At 46.5% G+C, this 18389-nt stretch overlaps 1 protein-coding gene across 4 annotated transcripts in view; it reads right to left on the bottom strand.

Moving 5' to 3' along the window:
* ACACB (acetyl-CoA carboxylase beta) overlaps positions 1–18389 on the bottom strand; it is a 75046-nt gene that overhangs the window by 41382 nt on the left and 15275 nt on the right. For 2 of the 4 annotated variants that reach the window (XM_050924443.1, XM_050924444.1), the window contains exons 3-10: positions 7730–7780; positions 7308–7440; positions 5448–5586; positions 4847–4956; positions 3927–4008; positions 3447–3545; positions 2180–2286; positions 83–193 (exon numbers count right to left, since the gene is read on the bottom strand). In XM_050924443.1, the coding sequence (XP_050780400.1) occupies positions 83–193; positions 2180–2286; positions 3447–3545; positions 3927–4008; positions 4847–4956; positions 5448–5586; positions 7308–7440; positions 7730–7780 (832 nt within the window). The remainder of the gene's footprint in view (positions 1–82; positions 194–2179; positions 2287–3446; positions 3546–3926; positions 4009–4846; positions 4957–5447; positions 5587–7307; positions 7441–7729; positions 7781–18389) is intronic. The other 2 variants (XM_050924445.1, XM_050924446.1) reach the window with 1 other exon arrangement.

The raw sequence follows: 18389 nt of genomic DNA, 5'->3' as shown, positions 1-18389 counted from the left end.
CTTGGTGCCTCTTACTTCTCTGAGGAGGCAAATTAAAAAAAGGTGGGATTTGGAGGTACAAACTCTCCTCAGAGTCTCTCACTTGTCTGAAGCAGCCAGCGAATTCCTCCGCGGTCTCTGCTCTCCGGATTCCTTTGCCACCGCCGCCTTCCGAAGCTTTTATCATCACAGGATAGCCAATCCTCTCGGCTGCCTGAAGGAGGGAAAGAGCCAGGAATTTGAAGGGAAAGGTTTAGATGTTTCTGGGCCAAATGCAGCCCTGGAGTAAGTAGGTGCGGCACCCATCAAAGCCTACAGAGTTGAGTCCCCTCGCCCTGGGGTTCAATTTGTCCAGAGCAAACACAATAGACATAGATGCACTCATCAAATTCCTCTCAATTTAACAGAGAGGGAGCTGGTGGCAGATCAGCTGCTTGGAGGGGTCATCAGCTCTCAAAGAGCTCCCATTAGCTCTGATCCAAACCAGTCCCCATCTGCTGAACTTCAGGACACCTCTATTTTGCACACCCTGCTGCAGGAGGTGAGGTGTGGTGAGAGTTTGGATCTGCCCTGGGGAGGAGAGCATTGTGCCGGGTAGGGATCTCGGCTCTGCTGGCTATCAGGCATGTGACTGTCACTGCTGAAATTTGTTTTTGTTTCTGTGACATGTGCTGGGAGCTAATAGCGCTGGTCAGGTCCCTTTCTATTACTATTAGGAATCCAATTAAGGAAAAGATTCATAGATTCCCAGGGCAAAAGGGACCACTGTGATCATCTAATTTGACACCCTGTATGACAATAGTCCCCAACGTGGTGCCCGTGGGACCATGGTGCCCACCAGGGCATTTATGTGTGCCTGCCTAGTGCCCAGCAGGGGAGAAAAGCCACGGCACCGTGCCTGCTGGGGACAAAGAACTCCGCAGCTGCAGGTGTCAGGCGTCAGTGTTGTCTGTCCTCCTGGCTTCTCTCCGGTTTCTCTCTGCACTGCCCAGAATTGGCACCAAAAAACCCCAAAAACAAAACCAAAAAACCCACTCTGACTCTGCAGAATGGACGGAATGCCGCCCCATAGCATGTGCTGCCCCTGTCATGTGCTTGCTCCACTGGTGCCTAGAGCCGGCCCTGTATGTGAGTAATTGTTGGCGCCCGCCACACTCTTCTAAAAACATGAATGTGCTATTGGCCACAAAACGTTTGGGGACCACGGCTGTATGACACAGACTACAGGACCTCCCCACAATCATTCCTGGGGCAGAGCTTTTAGAAAAACATCAAGTCTGGATTTAAAAATTCTCAGTGAAGTAGAATCCACCATGACTCTTAGTAAATTGTTCCAACGGTTAATTACTCTCATCGTTAAAGTTTTATACTTATTTCCAGTTTGAATTTGCCTAGCTTTAACTTCCAGCCATTGGATCATGTTATATCTTTCTCTGCTAGACTGAAGAGCCCATTATTAAATGTATGTTCGACATGTAGTTACTTATAGACTGTGATCAAGTCACCCCTTAATCCACTCTTTATTAAGCTAAATAGACTAAGCTCCTTGAGTCTATCACTAATCCTTTAATGATTCTTGTGGCTCTTCTCTGAATCCTCTCTAATATATAAACATCCTTTTGGAGCGTGGACACCAGAACCAGACATGGTATTCCAGCAGCGGTCACACCAGTAACAATTATAGAGGTCAAATAACCTCTCGACTCTTACTCTAGATTCCCCTTTAATACATCCCAGGAACACATTAGCCCTTTTGGCCAGTGTCACATTGGGAGCTCATGTTCAGCTGATTATCCACCTCCACCCCCTCAATCTTTTTCAGAGTCACTGCTTCCCAGGATAGAGTCCCCTCATCCTCCAGGTACAGCCTACATTCTTTGTTTCCAGATGCATACATGCAGCCATATTAAAATGCACATTATTTGCTTGCTCCTAGTTTACCAAGCAATCTGGATCACTCTGAATCAGCAACCTGCCATCTTCATTATTTAACACTCCTCCCAACTTCTGGGTCTTCTGCAAGCTTTAGCACAGATGAATTTGTTTTCTTCCAGATCATTGATAAAAATGTTAAATAGCGCAAGGCCAAGGACTGATCCCTGCGTGATGCCATTGGAAACACACCCACTGAATAAAGACGATTCTCCATTTACAATTTCAAGTAAAATGAGTTGAGCCGCTGTTGGGCCAAGATCTTTACCTCCAGGCTTTCATCCACATCCTTTACACAGCCTCGTGCATAAGTCTCTAGGGAGACGCTGATTGTTCTCCGCTGCTCACAATCCTCCGTCCATTCTGCCATGAGACCTACAGAACGAAACACTGACCTCAGAAGGCCTTAATGCAACAGAGGATCACATGGTTACAGAGGACCTCGCTAATTCATTCTCTTGCCTCGGAGACCCACAGCAAATGGCTGGATTTGGCAAGTTACTGAAGCTTCCTCACTAACAGCCCAGCCATAGGAACTACTACAGCCATATTTTCACTATGAATCATATGGGAAAGCAAGCAGGGGTGCACAGTTTGTCTGAATTAGCAGCCAGGCCTGATTTAGCAGAGACCAGCTGTATTCCCCAAAGCCCGGTTACACAGGAGAGCAGCTCTGAGCCAGAGAACAAACATGCAGAGATCTCAGCATTGCTATTACCAAGGTGTTTTGGGTTTGTTTGTTTTTTTAAATCATTCTGGCTCTTTTTTTAAAACCCTACACAAATTGGGGCCTGGCAGCCCTCCAGCAGTGAGGCAGCCAGGCATCTCACCGTGGCAGAGACCCGATTAGTATCTCAAGTCCAATAAACATTGAGCTGTCAAAAGCCACAGAGCTGTGGCTCAGCTGACACATGGACAGCAACACCTACAAATTCTCTCTGCCACCCACTTCCCTGTACTGGGAGAGTGATCAGGAACCAGGCTCAGGCACCCATCCCTAGAGAGCCGAAGCATAGACACAGGCCAAACAGAAACAGAGGGGCATGACAGACAGAAGAGGGAAGGAAGAAAACAGTGAAGGTAAATACAATAAAATGAGAATGGCTACGGCAGAAGGAGGAGGTGGTTATGAATGGGAGAATTTGGACAAAAAAAAAAAAACTGGATGAAAAACTACTTAGAAGGGTAAAAGCAACAGAAGAGGCCCAAGGAAGAAGAGATGCATTAAGACAGAGCAGGAGAATTGAAGATGAGGAAGAGAAAAAGGAAAGCAGTAAGGATTCACAAAACTCCTGTTTATATATCAACCAGAGTCAGCAATTTAATGGTGGATTGGCTGTTCCTGGCAAGCAGAAAAGGGAGCACTTAAATGTGCCTGGGCAGAGGAGGGGTGACATCCCACCCAAGATCTGGCCCCTCTGGCTATGAGAAGCCCCACTTTTTCTCTTCTGTAATAAGTTTTACAGAAAGCACCCAAATAAATCTGACACAAGCCAAGTTAAGACAAAGCATTTCTTGTCAGAAGGCATTCTTACCACTTCCACTCCATGGCAATGTGGGGATCTGGACAGTCTGGGCTACAATGGTGGAAGCCACTTTATCTCCCAAAGCCCACATGGCTTCGCTGGGAGGACCTTAAAGCCAGCAGGAAACAAAAACATGCGGAGGTCAGTGCCTCAAACTCACAGAATCAGTGGGTCCCTTTTCAAATGGAGGCAAAGAACTCCATATCCCTCCCACCCTCCACCTGCATCAAACACAACTGAGTAAAAGCATACATTAAGAGGAAAGTTACTGGGAAATCTCCACGAACCCTGGCTTGAGAGCTCCTGCATTAGAAGGCTGGCATGTAGGGCCAATACACACAGACACCACACTCAGAAATAGTGGTGCCCACCAGAAGCCAAGGACACTAACACATTCGCTAACTCAGTGTACAGGACCCCCTTGGACAGTGATGGGTTTTGCTGGTTTAAGCAGAGGGCTGCACTGAGGAAAATAAGCAAGACCCCTACCTAGGAAAGCCACCCCATGTTTCTGCAACAGCTCTGGAAGCTTAGGGTTTTCAGAAGCATGGCCCCAGCCAGCCCACACGGCCTGTGATGAAAGAAAGGCAGTGAGTATGAGGAGATAGCTGTTCACACAAACGTCCTCCCATCTTTCACTCACAGCATCCTGCACTGCTCTCTAATAGAGACAGGCGCAGATCAACAGCATGGGTCCCAACACCCTCAAACTTCAAAGCCCTAACTACAGCTTCGGCCTCTCTCTACACTCCACTTGCTCCTCTCCAACAGTAACCCAGGCTATCAGTTACAGTCTTTAAAGGCATAAGTGGTCAGGGAGCCATTTACCTGAGGGTTCACCCCTCCCACTCTGTCCTGTCATGGAGGCAACGATCAATGGATGCTCTTGTTCTCAGTTTCTCAAAGGATGGAGCCATGGTACTCTAAACAGAGGGGCCACCTAGCCCAGTGGCACCTTCCCCCTCATGCCACAGTGGCACCTCTGAGCACACAGACTAAGGTATGGGTCTGCTCTGGGCTTTCAAGGTCATTTGTGTAACAGAAAGAGAGGGGATGGTTCCAGAGCCATTTCTGTTTGTAACTTAGCCAGGAGACCCCCCTCTGCTGCCATAATGCAGGTCACTGCAAATAATTACCCCACAATCAGGAGCCAGAGCCTCAGCTCTACAGACACATTCCATTCTCTCTGGTTCCTCACTGAAGCCAATGGGAATCTTTCCCTCAATTTGCACAGGCACTGGCAGGCCCTAAGATCTACGGCTGTCCCCCCCCCCAGAATTACCTGCCTAATGCCAGGACCCATTTCCAGACCTCAAATGTGCCCCAGAGGATTCCTAAGCTTCAGGTTCATAACTTTTGTGTGACCATCCCTAGTCCATGAAGACCAACCCCCTGTGCGGTGCTTGTACCTGCACTGGAATCCTCTTGGAAATATCCACAATCAGCTCTACGTTGGCATAGTTGTTGTTGTTGGCTCCCCCAGGGACAGGCACATAGTGATCAGCCATTTTGATGTACTCTGGAAGAGAAAGCCCATTCATGGTAGTGTACAGAGTGCTGGTCAGGGTGGGAACATGCACAGCAAACTGACTGCATCTGAGCTGACAACTTCAGCTCCTATTATGGCCACTCCCCCAGGGAACTGCAGCCATGATAAGTTTGCACACATCACTGTATATTGCAAAGCAACCACAGTTCTAGAACCCAAGGGAGATTGGAGGGCAGGGGGAAGAGGCTAAATCTATCAGTGGGTCTGATCCTATAGTCCATGCAAGGAGAAACTCTCACTGAAAACACTGGGAAATGTCCTGGCTTGTGATTGCAGGCGCTTGTGCAGAACGGCCTCTGACTAAAACCAATCAAGACATAACTTCCCAGGTGAGTGCTGAGGATAGAACAAAGAGGCAGCAGCGCTGGCACCTATCAGGGGATATTTGCAATAGGTACCGTAAGGAAAGAGGGGACACAAATGTTAGATATTGGTTAGATTTTTATGGATCTAGGACTTACCTGCATTTGCTTTAAGATCTTCAGGTGTAACCATGACAACAAATCGAATTGCTCGCTCATTTCTGAACATTTCATAGGCCCACCTGCGGATGGAGCGCATGCACTTCACAGCAGCAATGCCATTATTTGCTATCAGAACCTGGAAGCAAGAGGCAGAAAGGAACAGAAAGGTCAGAGGCAGGCATTTGGATCTGACTGGGCTCAAACCAGCAGAAGGCAGAGAGAGACTCTTCATTTCCCCTGAAAACGGAGACAAGGGCACACAGCACCTTGCAGAATCCGGCCCTAATGCTCAAGATATGGCAACTGTAAAAAGGCTGGTATCTTATGCAAAAATTCTGCCAAGACACCAAAATTGCAGACTTAAGATCACTGGAAAGGAGTTACGTAGTAACATGTACGTTGGTTATTACACACACAGTAGTGTTATTAATGTGAGAATTCCATGGCTGTAGAGAGAGCAGAATACCAGAATACAGGGACAGACACATTATAACAGCCCAGACAGGTCACAATAGCTCCTTTCCAAGAGCTGAATTTTTGCAGGAAGTCTCCAGATGAAGGAAGCATTAGGCTAGTTACTATTTCTACACAAGTGAGAAAAAGCTGAAATACGAGGTCAAATTCTGCTCTCGGTTACTCCACTGAAGTAGTCATTCCAGATTTATTCCCGGCACAACAGAGATCAGAATCTGGCCCGATGTCTGCAATACAATTCATAAACACCCTGAAATGTAGAGGGACTCTCAGCCACTCCCTGACAATTAAGTGCAATGTCTGTTCTCATCAAAGTAAACCAGTTCAGGAGCGGGCTGCCTGCGAATGCTAAGGTTGAGACTAGATCAGTGTTTATAACAAACACTGTTTCTCAGAGCTGTGACTTGGCTGCCAGTCTTCATGATGTCGAGTCTTAGCCAAAAAGCTTTACTTTTGGGATGGTGGGAAATAATTTTGACTTAGAACAACAACTTGGCTGATTCCAGCATAACACAAGGCACTGCCCAGCCCTGGGCATGGGAACAGGGCCGGCTTTAGGCCTATTCCACCAATTCCCCTGAATCGGGCTCCGCGCCTAAGAGGGCCTCATGCCCAGTGAGAATCCCTTCCCTGGCTAGAGGCGTCTTTTTAATTTTTACTCACCCGGCGGCGCTCCGGGTCTTCGGCAGCATTTCGATGGTGGGTACTTCGCTCACTCCGGGTCTTTGGCGGCGGGTCCTTCAGTGCCACCGAAGACCTGGAGTGAGTGAAGGACCAGCTGCCGAAGACTCAGAGTGCCGCTCGATAAGTACAAGTCCCACGTTTTTGGGGTTTTTTTTTTTAAGTCATCCCTGACAGGGCCCCATCGAAATTGTTTGAATTGGGACCTGCACTTCCTAAAACCGGCCCTGCGTGGGAAGGAATAAGATACCTCACAAAGCTCTGCAGAAGCCTTTTCTCCAAGTACTGAGAGCACAGCACTGACTGGCTTCAACAGACAACACCCTTTAGAAAAGGTGTTGGATGCAACATAGGAAGTCAAGAGTTGGAGTTTACAATGAAAAGAAAAAGTAAAGAACCTTCAGGCAATCAGCAAGGACAAGGGAGAAGTGGGTTTGCACACAGGAAGGAAAGAAATAAGCAAAAAACTGCATATAGGAGACACATCTAAGAAGTTCCAAAGAGTTTTGTATTTGTAGGGTCCATTTTGATGCTTAATGGTGCTTCGACATAACCGACCCATGTTAATATCCTAGGAACCTCCATGCTAGGAGCCTACAGAATATAAGAACTATTCAGGAAACCAGCATCCCAACTGCAAAGACAGCTAGGAAGCCAGACGTCCCCATGAGCACGCGCTGGGCTGGGCTAAAGGCAAGGTACCTTTTCAATAATGCGGTTCCCCCCAAACCGAGTCACGAACTCAGCAGGTGAGGCGACGGTGAAATCCCTCTGGAGTTCCAGTTTCTTCTGCTCTCGGCCTCTCTTGACCAGGTGCAGCCCTGACATACTAGGCCTGAATCAGGTACAAAAAAAATTGCGTTAAAAAAAAAAAATCATCATCATCATCAAAGCAAGGCTGCTGTCTAGATATGCCAACAGTTCAGAAGGGCAGAGTCAGATTGATGTCAAGCTTAGGACTCTGAGAAGGAATGAATTTGGCAAGCCATGCAACAGCCTAAAACTTAAGATGAAAAACAAACCAACCATCGCAGTAATGCCAAGGGTCTCAAAGCAATGAACAGCCATCAGTTAACCCGTACACCCCCGACAAGGTAAATACAGGATACAAAGGATTGCTTTACCAATATGCAGACTCTTCTGAGACAGGACACAGAAGCTGTTTAAACGGTACCCTGCACAAAGGGCGAAGCAGAACACTATTCAGTTGAGAGACATGGGAGCAGTAAATTTAGGTAAGCCAAATGTAATTTTTCAGGGCTGAATCCCCTACTCTTACGCAAAATGACAGGATATCTTTCATGATGCCAAGTGCCCAAGACCTTCGCTATGTGTCACTAATTTCAAGACCAATGATAAAAGGCAATTGTGATACTAGGAAAGATGTTCTGTTTCTACACAGATACCATAAGAGAGGCTGAGAGCCATCCTGGCATTTGCATTTCAGACCACAGACGCACACACAGCCAAAATCACTGGGGAATTTCAAGACTGTTGACGGACAAGATTGAGTGCGTGTGTGTCGCTACCATCAGAATAATGATAGTGCCATGACAAATACTAATCTGCTTCCTGCCTGACAAAGATTCACAGATCACACATCGCTGACAACGTGCCAATAAGCAGGAGAAACAGGAAGAACCCAGTGGTGACAAAATGTAGAGTCCACTCAACAATCGACAGAAAGAGCGAAGTCCCTTGCCAAACTTCATAGGTTTATTAAACACACACACATAGAGCTATGGAGGGTGCTGAGGCAACCTTTCATCAGTTAACTGAACTCCATGGGGGAAAGAGAGTCATTTTCTCGTAGGAAAGCGTTCCGTTTCCACTGCCAGGTTTGGCATGAAGTTCAGTTAGCATAGTTGCATAGCAAGACCTCTCCAGATCCCATCACGTGTCCCCCCCACCCCATCCAAGATATGCATTAGCGTTTGAGGCTTCTGTAGCTTCAAGACAGATTCAGCACTTGGCTTAACAGGTCAAGTCTTCAGAGGCAAATCTTGCCCCCTGCCCCACACACTCCATACCTCTACCTTGGCAGGAACAGAAGGCAGTGGAACCAGTACAGTTATCCTGCACAGGCAGGAGGAGGGAAGGCAATTTATAGGGAACTCACGCAGAGGCATGGGAACACACCTCTGTAGGCATTTCCCTCCCCCAACAGGTGTGGGGGTGGGTTGAGAGGTGAGCTGGAGAGATGCATGGCTAGCAGTTTCCTTTTTCACAGATCAGTCAACTTCACTCCCCGTCCTGCACTCTGCGCCTCCATGATACTCCCCCTGCAGACAGGTTCCCAATCTCTCAGGCTACGCACAGCATCTGGGATTTGGCTCTTCCCAAGCAGGGGCCTGATCTTTGACTCCTGTTCCTTAGGCAGAAGAACAGTCAAAGTTCCACAGGTTTGAAAACACAGACCTCTCAAGCAAGCACGACCTACGCTTTCAGTTAAAAAAAAAAAGGACAAGTTAGGTCTGTATTAGAGGCCAACAACTGGCTCTCCAAAGAGGGAAAGGAATAGCTAGCGGCTTAAACTGCTTCATTTTTTGTGATCAATACTGTGCGTGTTACAATTGTTCAATGAGCTGGGAAAACTTCAAAACTAGAATCCACCCAGACTCTCTGCTGGCCAGGCCTGGTACAGACCACAACACACCCACATCCAGCAGTCGGGGTTGAGATTCACTCTCATACAGTTGCATCTTGTAACTGAAGTGGGCCACCACTGGTCACTGAATAAATCTGGAGCTACCTTGGACGAGAATGGTGAAGCACATGGGCCAGGGGAGCACTATTGCAAAACAGGACATGCTCAACTCACTGTGTGCCTTATGTGACAGAATTCCAGCCACACTGAAATACTTCCCAGGCACAGCATGACTGCTGGAGGAGCTTCTCTTGTCTACAAATGTTGTTTCCACACTGTTTTGCTATGAGTTTGGAGTTTAAATTTTTGCTTTGGTTTAGATACTGTGCTGCTCTGCGTGGAGGGGATGCGTGATGTTAGCATTGGTACTACAGTACCAGTACAGGTCATAATGGAGAACAGAGCCCTGTTGTGTAAGATACTGGCCCTACACCAAAGAGTTTGTACTCTAAACAGATAAAGGGTGAGAGGAAACAGGGGGTCCAGGTTACACAGCAGGTCAGTAGGAGAGCCAGGAATAGAAAGCAGGTCTCCCAGGGGCCAATGCCCTGTCTGCTTGACCAGTTTCTTGGGGGAGGCGGGGGGGAGGGAGGGGAAACTTATGCAAACGAGCCTGACACATAGTTAAGACAGGAACATGCAAAGCGTGTCATCCTGAGAAGAGCTGCTTCTTCATTGCACCTAGAGCTGGTCAAAATTATTCTCTGTAAACAGTTCAATCAGCAAGTTTTAACATAAACACTTTCAATTAAATTTTTCACAATTTTCTTCTGTGATTCAACCAGATCTAAATATTCTGAACCTTTGTCTAGTATTCCGGCGATTACCACGCAGAGAAAATGCACATAAGGCCTCATATTAGAAATAAGAGAAAAATTAAAATTACAGCAAAGCTTTCACACTAGGAGACTCAGACACATTAAATCTCAGCCTTAACATCTGGAAAGCTATACGTGAACTAAAACAGCAAGTCATTGGTGAACGTGTGTATGGTACACATGCCTTGACTTCATTGTTCTGAACACTATATAGAGAAAACTGAGTGAGAGAGAAAGTGATAGAGAATCATTATACCATTTTAAAATCTCATTACAGCTGCGATACGAGAAGACCATTTATCAAACTTGGGCATCTAAATTAAGGCACCCAATTGTGTGCTCTGTTCTGCACATAGGGACCTATGGGTTGGTCTACACTCTGAATCCCACGTTCTGTGGGGACCCCGTTATAATGCAATAGTATCATGACAACTGAAACAGGTTCAGTTATGCGGCACAGATGGGATCCAATTCTCAACTATGAAAATTAACTGGAATGGGTTACATCATTAATTATTTCCTGCACAAGATGCATTAATTGCAACATTTCTCTGTTGCTGCTACTGAGAAATCCTGACATTTCCATGTGCCCTTTAAAAAATGGGAACATTCCTCCTGCGTTAAAAAGGAAATTAAAGCTGGATTGATACTTGAATATCAGAACCATTGATTAAAGTTACAGAACTTTCAACCAATGAAAATAAACTGATGTTTGGGGTGAATCTGTTCCACAGCTTTAGATGGGACTGTCAACTTTCCTAGCAGGTTCCTAACTGCCTCTTATTTTTAAACAGCACTGGAAGAGGACCAACTGATAGCATACAGCCAACAATTCTTTGGTCACAAGTATAAACACCACTTTGGACTGTGCATAAAAATTAGACAATATTAGGGGGAGTATGAAGCCATCACAGAAAACATTCCTACAGTTTTCCCATTAGCAAAACACACAACAATCCGTACATTAAACGTGGTCACTCTTTTGCTAGCAGATCTAGCTAGAATCTCAGTTTGTTTTTCAAAAAAATTATTTTTAGTCTGACAGCATCTCTTACAAACAGAAATAATAAAAAAAGTTAAATGCCAAAAATATTCTGCAATGCAGAAAAAAACAAAACAAAAACAAAACACAGATATAACTCACTGCCACACTCAGAAAACTAAAAAGAAGTTGCCTAAGAAAAGCTGCTGCCTTAATCTCCCTAAATACGTGGATTGCTCGATAAATTCAAAATCGCTGGACAAACATTCATTAACTTTCACATTTCAATGAGAAAATAAAAACAGCCAATGCAGTGTGCAGGCGGCACTGTTTAGGGAACAATGCTGGCTACCACTAACTTTCAAGGAGTGCATCTCTGCACACATCTCAACAAGTACAAGGATTCAAACCTGGAGCTATACTCAGAACTAGGAAACTGGTAAAGAAAAACCTTAGAAGCACATCAGAAACTAGCAGCAGCCGCCTGTTGTTTTGCTAAGCAGAGAAAAGTTGCAGCTGTTAAGAAAGTTACATTCTGCCTTGAAGTCCTGATCCCCTTTTCAAGGTACCCAAGGCAGAACATTTCTTTTGCCCTGGTGCCAACCTTCTCAAACACTGGAAGCACTGAAGCTGGACCCATCCTCTCCCTCCATTCTGGAATTCAATGCGTGATTAGGGTCTCATTGCAGAGTCCACCCCAGGTACTTCCTCTTCCCCCTCCACTTCTCGGTCTCTCTTCCCTGCCTCCATTTCTTCCCCTTCCCCTGGCAGCTAGAGGAGTAGTAACAGCGAACTCTTTAGCAGCACCCTGTGGCACAGATTAGAAACTACACTTAAATGACCTTGGGCCGGCTCCACTCACTTCTCTCTTAAAGCAACAGCAGCTTAGAGCATTTTCTCTTTACCAGATACCTACAGGGGCCAGAGTTTTGTTTTGCAAAATCGAAGTAGGGATGGGGTAGGAGCAGTGGGGAGGAACCCAACTCTACCCTTACTGCACAGCGTTCGTGCAAAGGCAGAGACATCACCTTGACCTGGAGCCTGAACATTTGCATTTCCTGACTGCGTTGGAGTGCAGGTGTTTGCAATGTGATCCATCAGCAAAGTTAGTCATGGTCTCTGCCCTGAAGAGCTTACAGACCAAGACAATGGACAACATGCAAAGGGGAGAAAGAGAATCAAGTCCATATGATTTTATGGACATAGTCATTTGCTACCTTTTAGTGAATGTTATAATTACATAGACAAATTAAGACCTCTGCCCAGCTTAGCCACAAAATGTTGGTTAAGTTCTTCCAGAAGTGGGTTAGAATAGGGATTTGAAAGATCGGATTTTATTTTTGTTCATGCTGCAATCTATTCCCATCAGCCTTATCACGGCGCTATGTATAACGGATACCTGAGCAGGGGGCCAGCTCATGTCAATGACAACTTACATGCAGGGTGAGAACAAATGCAATGAGCAGAGCAGGGCCTGAACTGTCACTCTGGGTCCAACTCTCAAACACACACCTCGCAGGAGTCCATGTCTGACTCTAGATCCCACTTCACAGCAAGCCTAGCCCTAGAAACTGAGGCCTGGTCTACACTACGCATTTATACCGATTTTAGCAGCGTTAAACCGATTTAACACTGCACCCGTCCACACGAGGCGCTTTATATCGATATAAAGGGCTCTTTAAACCGATCTCTGTACTCCTCCCCGATGAGAGGGAGGAGTAGTGCTGAAATTGGTATTACCATATCGGATTAGGGTTACTGTGGCCGCAAATCAACGGTATTGGCCTCCGGGCGTTATCCCACAGTGCACCACTGTGACCGCTCTGGAAAGCAATCTGAACTCGGATGCACTGGCCAGGTAGACAGGAAAAGCCTCACGAACTTTTGAATTGCATTTCTTGTTTGCCCAGCGTGGAGCTCTGATCAGCACAGGTGGCGATGCAGTCCCAAATCCAAAAAGAGCTCCAGCATGGACCGTATGGGAGATACTGGATCTGATCGCTGTATGGAGAGACAAAATCTGTTCTATCAGAGCTCCGTTACAGAAGACGAAATGCCAAAGCATTTGAAAAAAATCTCCAGGCTATGATACAGAGTCCACAGCACAGTGCTGTGTGACAAGCGTAACGGAGAGCCAAAGAATCAAATGGACGCTCATCGAGGGAGGGAGGGGGTACTGAGGACTCCAGCTATCCCACAGTCCCCAAAAAGTATTTGCATTCTTGGCTGAGCTCCCAATGCCTGTAGAGTCAAACACATTGTCTGGGGTGGTTCAGGGCATCTCGTCAATTTGCTCCTCCTCCCCTCCCCGTGAAAGAAAAGGGGAAAAAAATCATTTCTTGACTTTTTTCAACGTCACCGTACGTCTACTGCATGCTGCTGGTAGACACGGTGCTGGAGCAAAGAACAGCAGCATCCTCTCCCCTCCCTTCCCCAGTGGCAGACGGTACAGTGCAGTAGGACTGGTAGCAGTCCTCATCATCAGCCCGTGAGTGCTCCTGACTATCCTCAGGTGAGGTCGGCCGGGGGCGCCTGGGTAAAAATAGGAATGACTCCCGGTTATTCCCGGCAGATGGTACAGAACAGCTGGTAACCGTCCTCATCATAGCAACTGGGGGCTGAACTCCAATCAGACCCCCCTTTCATGTCTAAAGAAAAGATTCTGTACTGCCTGGACTATCATAGCAGCTGGAGGCTGCCTCCCCCTCATTTTATCTCACTAAAAACTCAGTGTTTCTAATTCCTGCATTCTTTATTACTTCATCACACAAATGGGGGGGACCCTGCAATGGTAGCCCAGAAGGGTTGGGGGAGGAGGGACACAACAGGTGGGGTTGTTGCAGGGACACCCCCTAGAATGGCATGTAGCTCATCATTTCTGTGGGATCTGACACGGAGTGGCTGTGCTCTCTGGTTCTCTGATACACTGGTTCTCTAATACACTTGCCCCATATTCTAGGCAGAACTGACTATTTTTAGATACAACATAAAGGAGGGAATGACCCAGGGGGTCATTCCCATTTTTGTCTTTGCGCCCCCAGCCGACCTCAGTGAAGGTCAGCCGGGAGCACCCATGACAGCAGCAGACGGTACAGATGACTGATAACCGTCATCTCATCGCCAATTTACAATGGCGCAGCAGAGGGTACAGAACAACTGGTAACTGTCTCTGCTACCTTGCAAAGGCAAATGAATGCTGCTGTGTAGCACTGCAGTACCGCCTCTGTCAGCGGCATCCAGTACACATACGGTGACAGTGACAAAAGGCAAAATGGGCTCCCTGGTTGCCATGCTATGGCGTCTGCCAGTGCAATCCAGGGAAAAAGGGCGCGAAATGATTGTCTGCCGTTGCTTTCACGGAGGAAGGAATGAGTGACGACATTTACCCAGAATCATGCGCGACATTGTTTTTGCACTATCATGCATTGGGATCTCAACCCAGAATTCTAATGGGTGGGGGCGACTGTGGGAACTATGGGATAGCTACCCACAATGCAACGCTCCAGAAATCAATGCTAGCCTCGATACATGGACGCACACCACTGAATTATTGTGCTTTGTGTGGCCGTGTGCATTCGACTTTATACAATCTGTTTTACAAAACTGGTTTATGTAAAATCGGAATAATCCTGTAGTGTAGACATACCCTGAGAAGCACTGACACAGCAAAGTGCCTTATCTGAAGGGCAAGTTCCCCTTCCTGGTAAATGAATACAGATAGGTCTATCTGATTCATGGTTTTATGGCTGGTCTGCTCCCAGCTACGCTGAAATGCTGGATGCTCAGCACTGGGAAGGGGTTAAATAAATGATCCGTTCACCAGATGACAGGGGAAGTTATTCCTACCCATGTCCCTGTTCTCAGTGTTAGGCCTGAATAAAGATATAGCAGACAAAACCAGGTATGCCAACCTGACCAAAGTCAGGCTAACAGACGTTTGTGGGTAATCCCTGAGTGGAAAACACTGAGAAGCAGCAGCATGTCTCACAAGTGCTGGGAAAAAGTGAGATAAAAGAGAAGCTGCATTCCTGGCATAGTACCACATGTGCTGTGTTCGGGCAGCTCCTTCGAAGAACTGATAAGAGTCCTAGTTTCCCAGCCTCCTTGTTTTCACTCCCTGGTTTTGTTCTTTGTTTGTTTTTAACTCCCCTACATTTCTAACTTTAGGCATGCATGTATACTAAAGGTGTCTAGTTTCTAGTTGTTAGAAGAAGGGGGTGGGTTGCTCCAGTGAATAATTTATGACGCGACGGAACTGTCTATATAGGCTTATACTAAGATGTAAAGAGGGGGCTGGTTCTCTCTGGAGACGAGCTGCTCTCTATTGATGCGTGCACTTGTCAATAAAGAGCTTTTGATCGAACCTTGCTGGTGTTGCCTGTCTCTCTCGCGGTCAGACAACGAACTTTGCCGTCTGGGGTAGAGTCCCTGACATCTTTGGCGACTCCGCCGGGACCCGTCTGACTCTCCGGCGGGGGATCGGACCCTGAGGCAACGCAGCGCGCATCCTCCAGTTTAGAGGAGCCTTGCCTGGTGATCTGATCTCTGCGTTGGCGATAAGGCGTGTTCTGTGAACCAGCTGAAGCTCGTAGAAATCCAGCAACGTCCACCTACCCGTTGAGTAGGGTCCAGGTTGTCGGGGTTAGAGTCCCTGACTACTTAGGTCTGGGTTAGAGTCCCAGTCCAGGTCTGGGTTAGAGTCCCAGTCCAGGTTTGCGCAGGATCCAAGTTGTCTGGGTTTGAGTCCCAGTCCAGGTATTCAAGTCCCTGGAGAGGTAAGTGAGAGCTCGACGTGGGGAGGTGGGGGTTAGAGTCCCTTTACCTCGACGCGGGGAAGAGGGGTTAGAGTCCCTTCATTAAAATGGGACAAGTTGGCAATAAGTGCCCGGGGGACGCCCCGTTGTCTCTGATACTTAGAGATTGGAAAGAGATTTCTGAGACAGCTGGTCTAGTTAAATTTAAGATGAGAAATCTGTGTTGGATCCAATGGCCATCATTTACCTTTCATTTGCCCCTGACTAGAGACTGGCCGGAGGGTGAAACCTTTTCCACAGATAGAATGAACTCCTTAAGGGATATTTTGGTTGATCTTAGGCCGGAACAAATGGATTACTTGTTTGTATGGTATAATTATAAACCCATGGAGGGACGGGTAGCTTTTGAAGCTGTTTGTATGGAGAGCTCTTGTAAAAAAATCACCCACCATATGCACCAGAGCCGCACCGGGAGAAGGACAATTTTGTTCCTGTTCTTCCCCGTCTGGTGGAGTGCAAGGATTCAAAAGCAGGTTAGGGACAGTTCAGGAACAGAGGAGAATCAAGGGGGAGCTCAGAGTGATGTTCCCTCATCTTCAGAGGAATCAGGCAGCCTCACCCCCTCTGTGCAGCCTCCAGCCAGCCTTTTGCAAACTTGGTCAGGGACTGCTTTTCAAACACCCCCAATATTACAGCAGCCCTTGTCCTTGCCCTTGTGGACCCCCACTAGGTTACTTAACTCCATGAGGGAGAATGTTTCTGAGACACCCCTGATATTACAAGCCTCATTGAGAACTTATCTGGTTCTACTGGTTGCTGGGGAACATGAAATGGTTTTACCCATACCCTGTTTGCAACTTCAAATTTGTTTAACTGGCAGTGCACTATGCCTCACTTATGAAACAATCCTGAGGCAGTGGAAAGAATGTTCTGCAAAATCTTTTTCACTCATGTGCCCACCTGGGCAAATGTAAATCAGTTATTAGATACTCTCATGACAGAAGATGAAAGACAAAAAGTAAAAGAAAAATCTGCAGCTCATTTGAATGCACCTTGGCTAATTACTGACCCTAACTGGAATCCCAATAATCCAGCTCAAAAGACAAAGTTGGATGGATTTTTAAAAGCTGTTTTGAATGGTATTAGAGATGCAGGGGAGGCTACTCCAAATTGGAGCAAGGTAACTGCTTGTGTTCAGCATCCAGATAAGCACCTCTCTGACTTTTGTGCTCGACTGATTTGTGAAGTTAAAAAGCATGGGAATTTAAATCCTGAAACTGATCATGGAAAGGAGATGGTTAAAATGGTTTTCATGTCACAATGTGCAAAGGATATTGCAAAGAGATTTAAAAAGCATCCAGATGGTACGCAAGGGAAAAGTTTGTCTAAAGTAGTTAGCATTGCTACTAGAATGTTTAATGGGAAAAAGAAAAAGAAAGAAAAAAACATAAGGAACGGGTTAATTTAAAAATCATCTTGGCCTCGGGATGGAAGGAGGGGGTTGCTCTGCGTTCAGGGTCAGGAATCGGCGTGGACTGTGCTTGGTGCAGGGAGGGGCTGCTTTCAGCCCCAGCTGGCTGTGAAGGAAAAAATATAGACAGAGGCGAAGCAAAGGAAATACAAGTTACAGAACTGAAATTACATTTGCAAAGCTTAACTGTCCAGTAAGATCCAACAGAGTGCCTTTGTGACCCTGGAGTCGGTGTGGCTTGGTAACACCAAAGAAGCCACAGGCAGCCGACCTGGACTGGAACCTCTGAAAGAGACGCCGCAGGAGATTCCAGGGTGTAAGAGAACAGCCCTCCCAAGAGCAGAAGCATGTTGGAAATTCTGAACAAGCTGTATACAGGATAATCTCCCTTCCACCTCTCCCCCTCCTCTGAACATTATACACAGAAGTGGCCAGTCTGGACGTACGTGTGTAAGTATGAAAGGAGCTTCGGGCTTGGGGCATTAATATTTTCCTGAGTGATGTGAGAGCGTTCCCAACACTCTCCGTTGTTGTTTTATTATTTTATTAATGAAGCTTTAAAATTCAGTTATATGGTGTGTTTTCTTTATCTTCCCCCAACGATCCTGTAGTGTCAGCCTGATCATCTGACATGAGGGATAGATTGGTAACAAAAATTTGTCACGGTTTGGTGAGCAATTAAGAAGGGGGGAGCCCTGCAGAATTTACACCATCTATTTGTTTTACCCTTGTTATTTTGTGTTTGCTTTGCTTGGTACTGTTGGTGTTATATGCTGAGAACTGCATGAGTAAAAGTAAGTCCTAATAGGATAAGGAAACACTATTTGGTTCTGGTTCTGTTCTATTTAACCAGTTACTGTTGTTGTTTTTTTTTTTCTCTGTTCATTTGGGTGTTAGGAGTGTGGGCGGAACTGAACCTCTCGTTCGTAATTTCTCGGCGTGGAAGCCATGTGTGCGAGAGAGCTCTGAGGTGGAATTAAGATCCTTCTGTCCCGTCCCCTGTAGCGGTCAGTGTATAGAAGTAGGAAAGTCTGGCTTAGATTGTAATTCCCTCTGCGCTCTGTGTAATTCTCTTTTCTGTTTAAGTGTCAAACAGATGAATAAGTCTCTGG

The sequence above is a fragment of the Gopherus flavomarginatus genome, chromosome 15, assembly GCF_025201925.1.
Source record: "Gopherus flavomarginatus isolate rGopFla2 chromosome 15, rGopFla2.mat.asm, whole genome shotgun sequence".
In the NCBI taxonomy this organism is placed as follows: Eukaryota; Metazoa; Chordata; order Testudines; family Testudinidae; genus Gopherus; species Gopherus flavomarginatus.
This window is presented reverse-complemented; position numbering and strand designations above follow the sequence as displayed.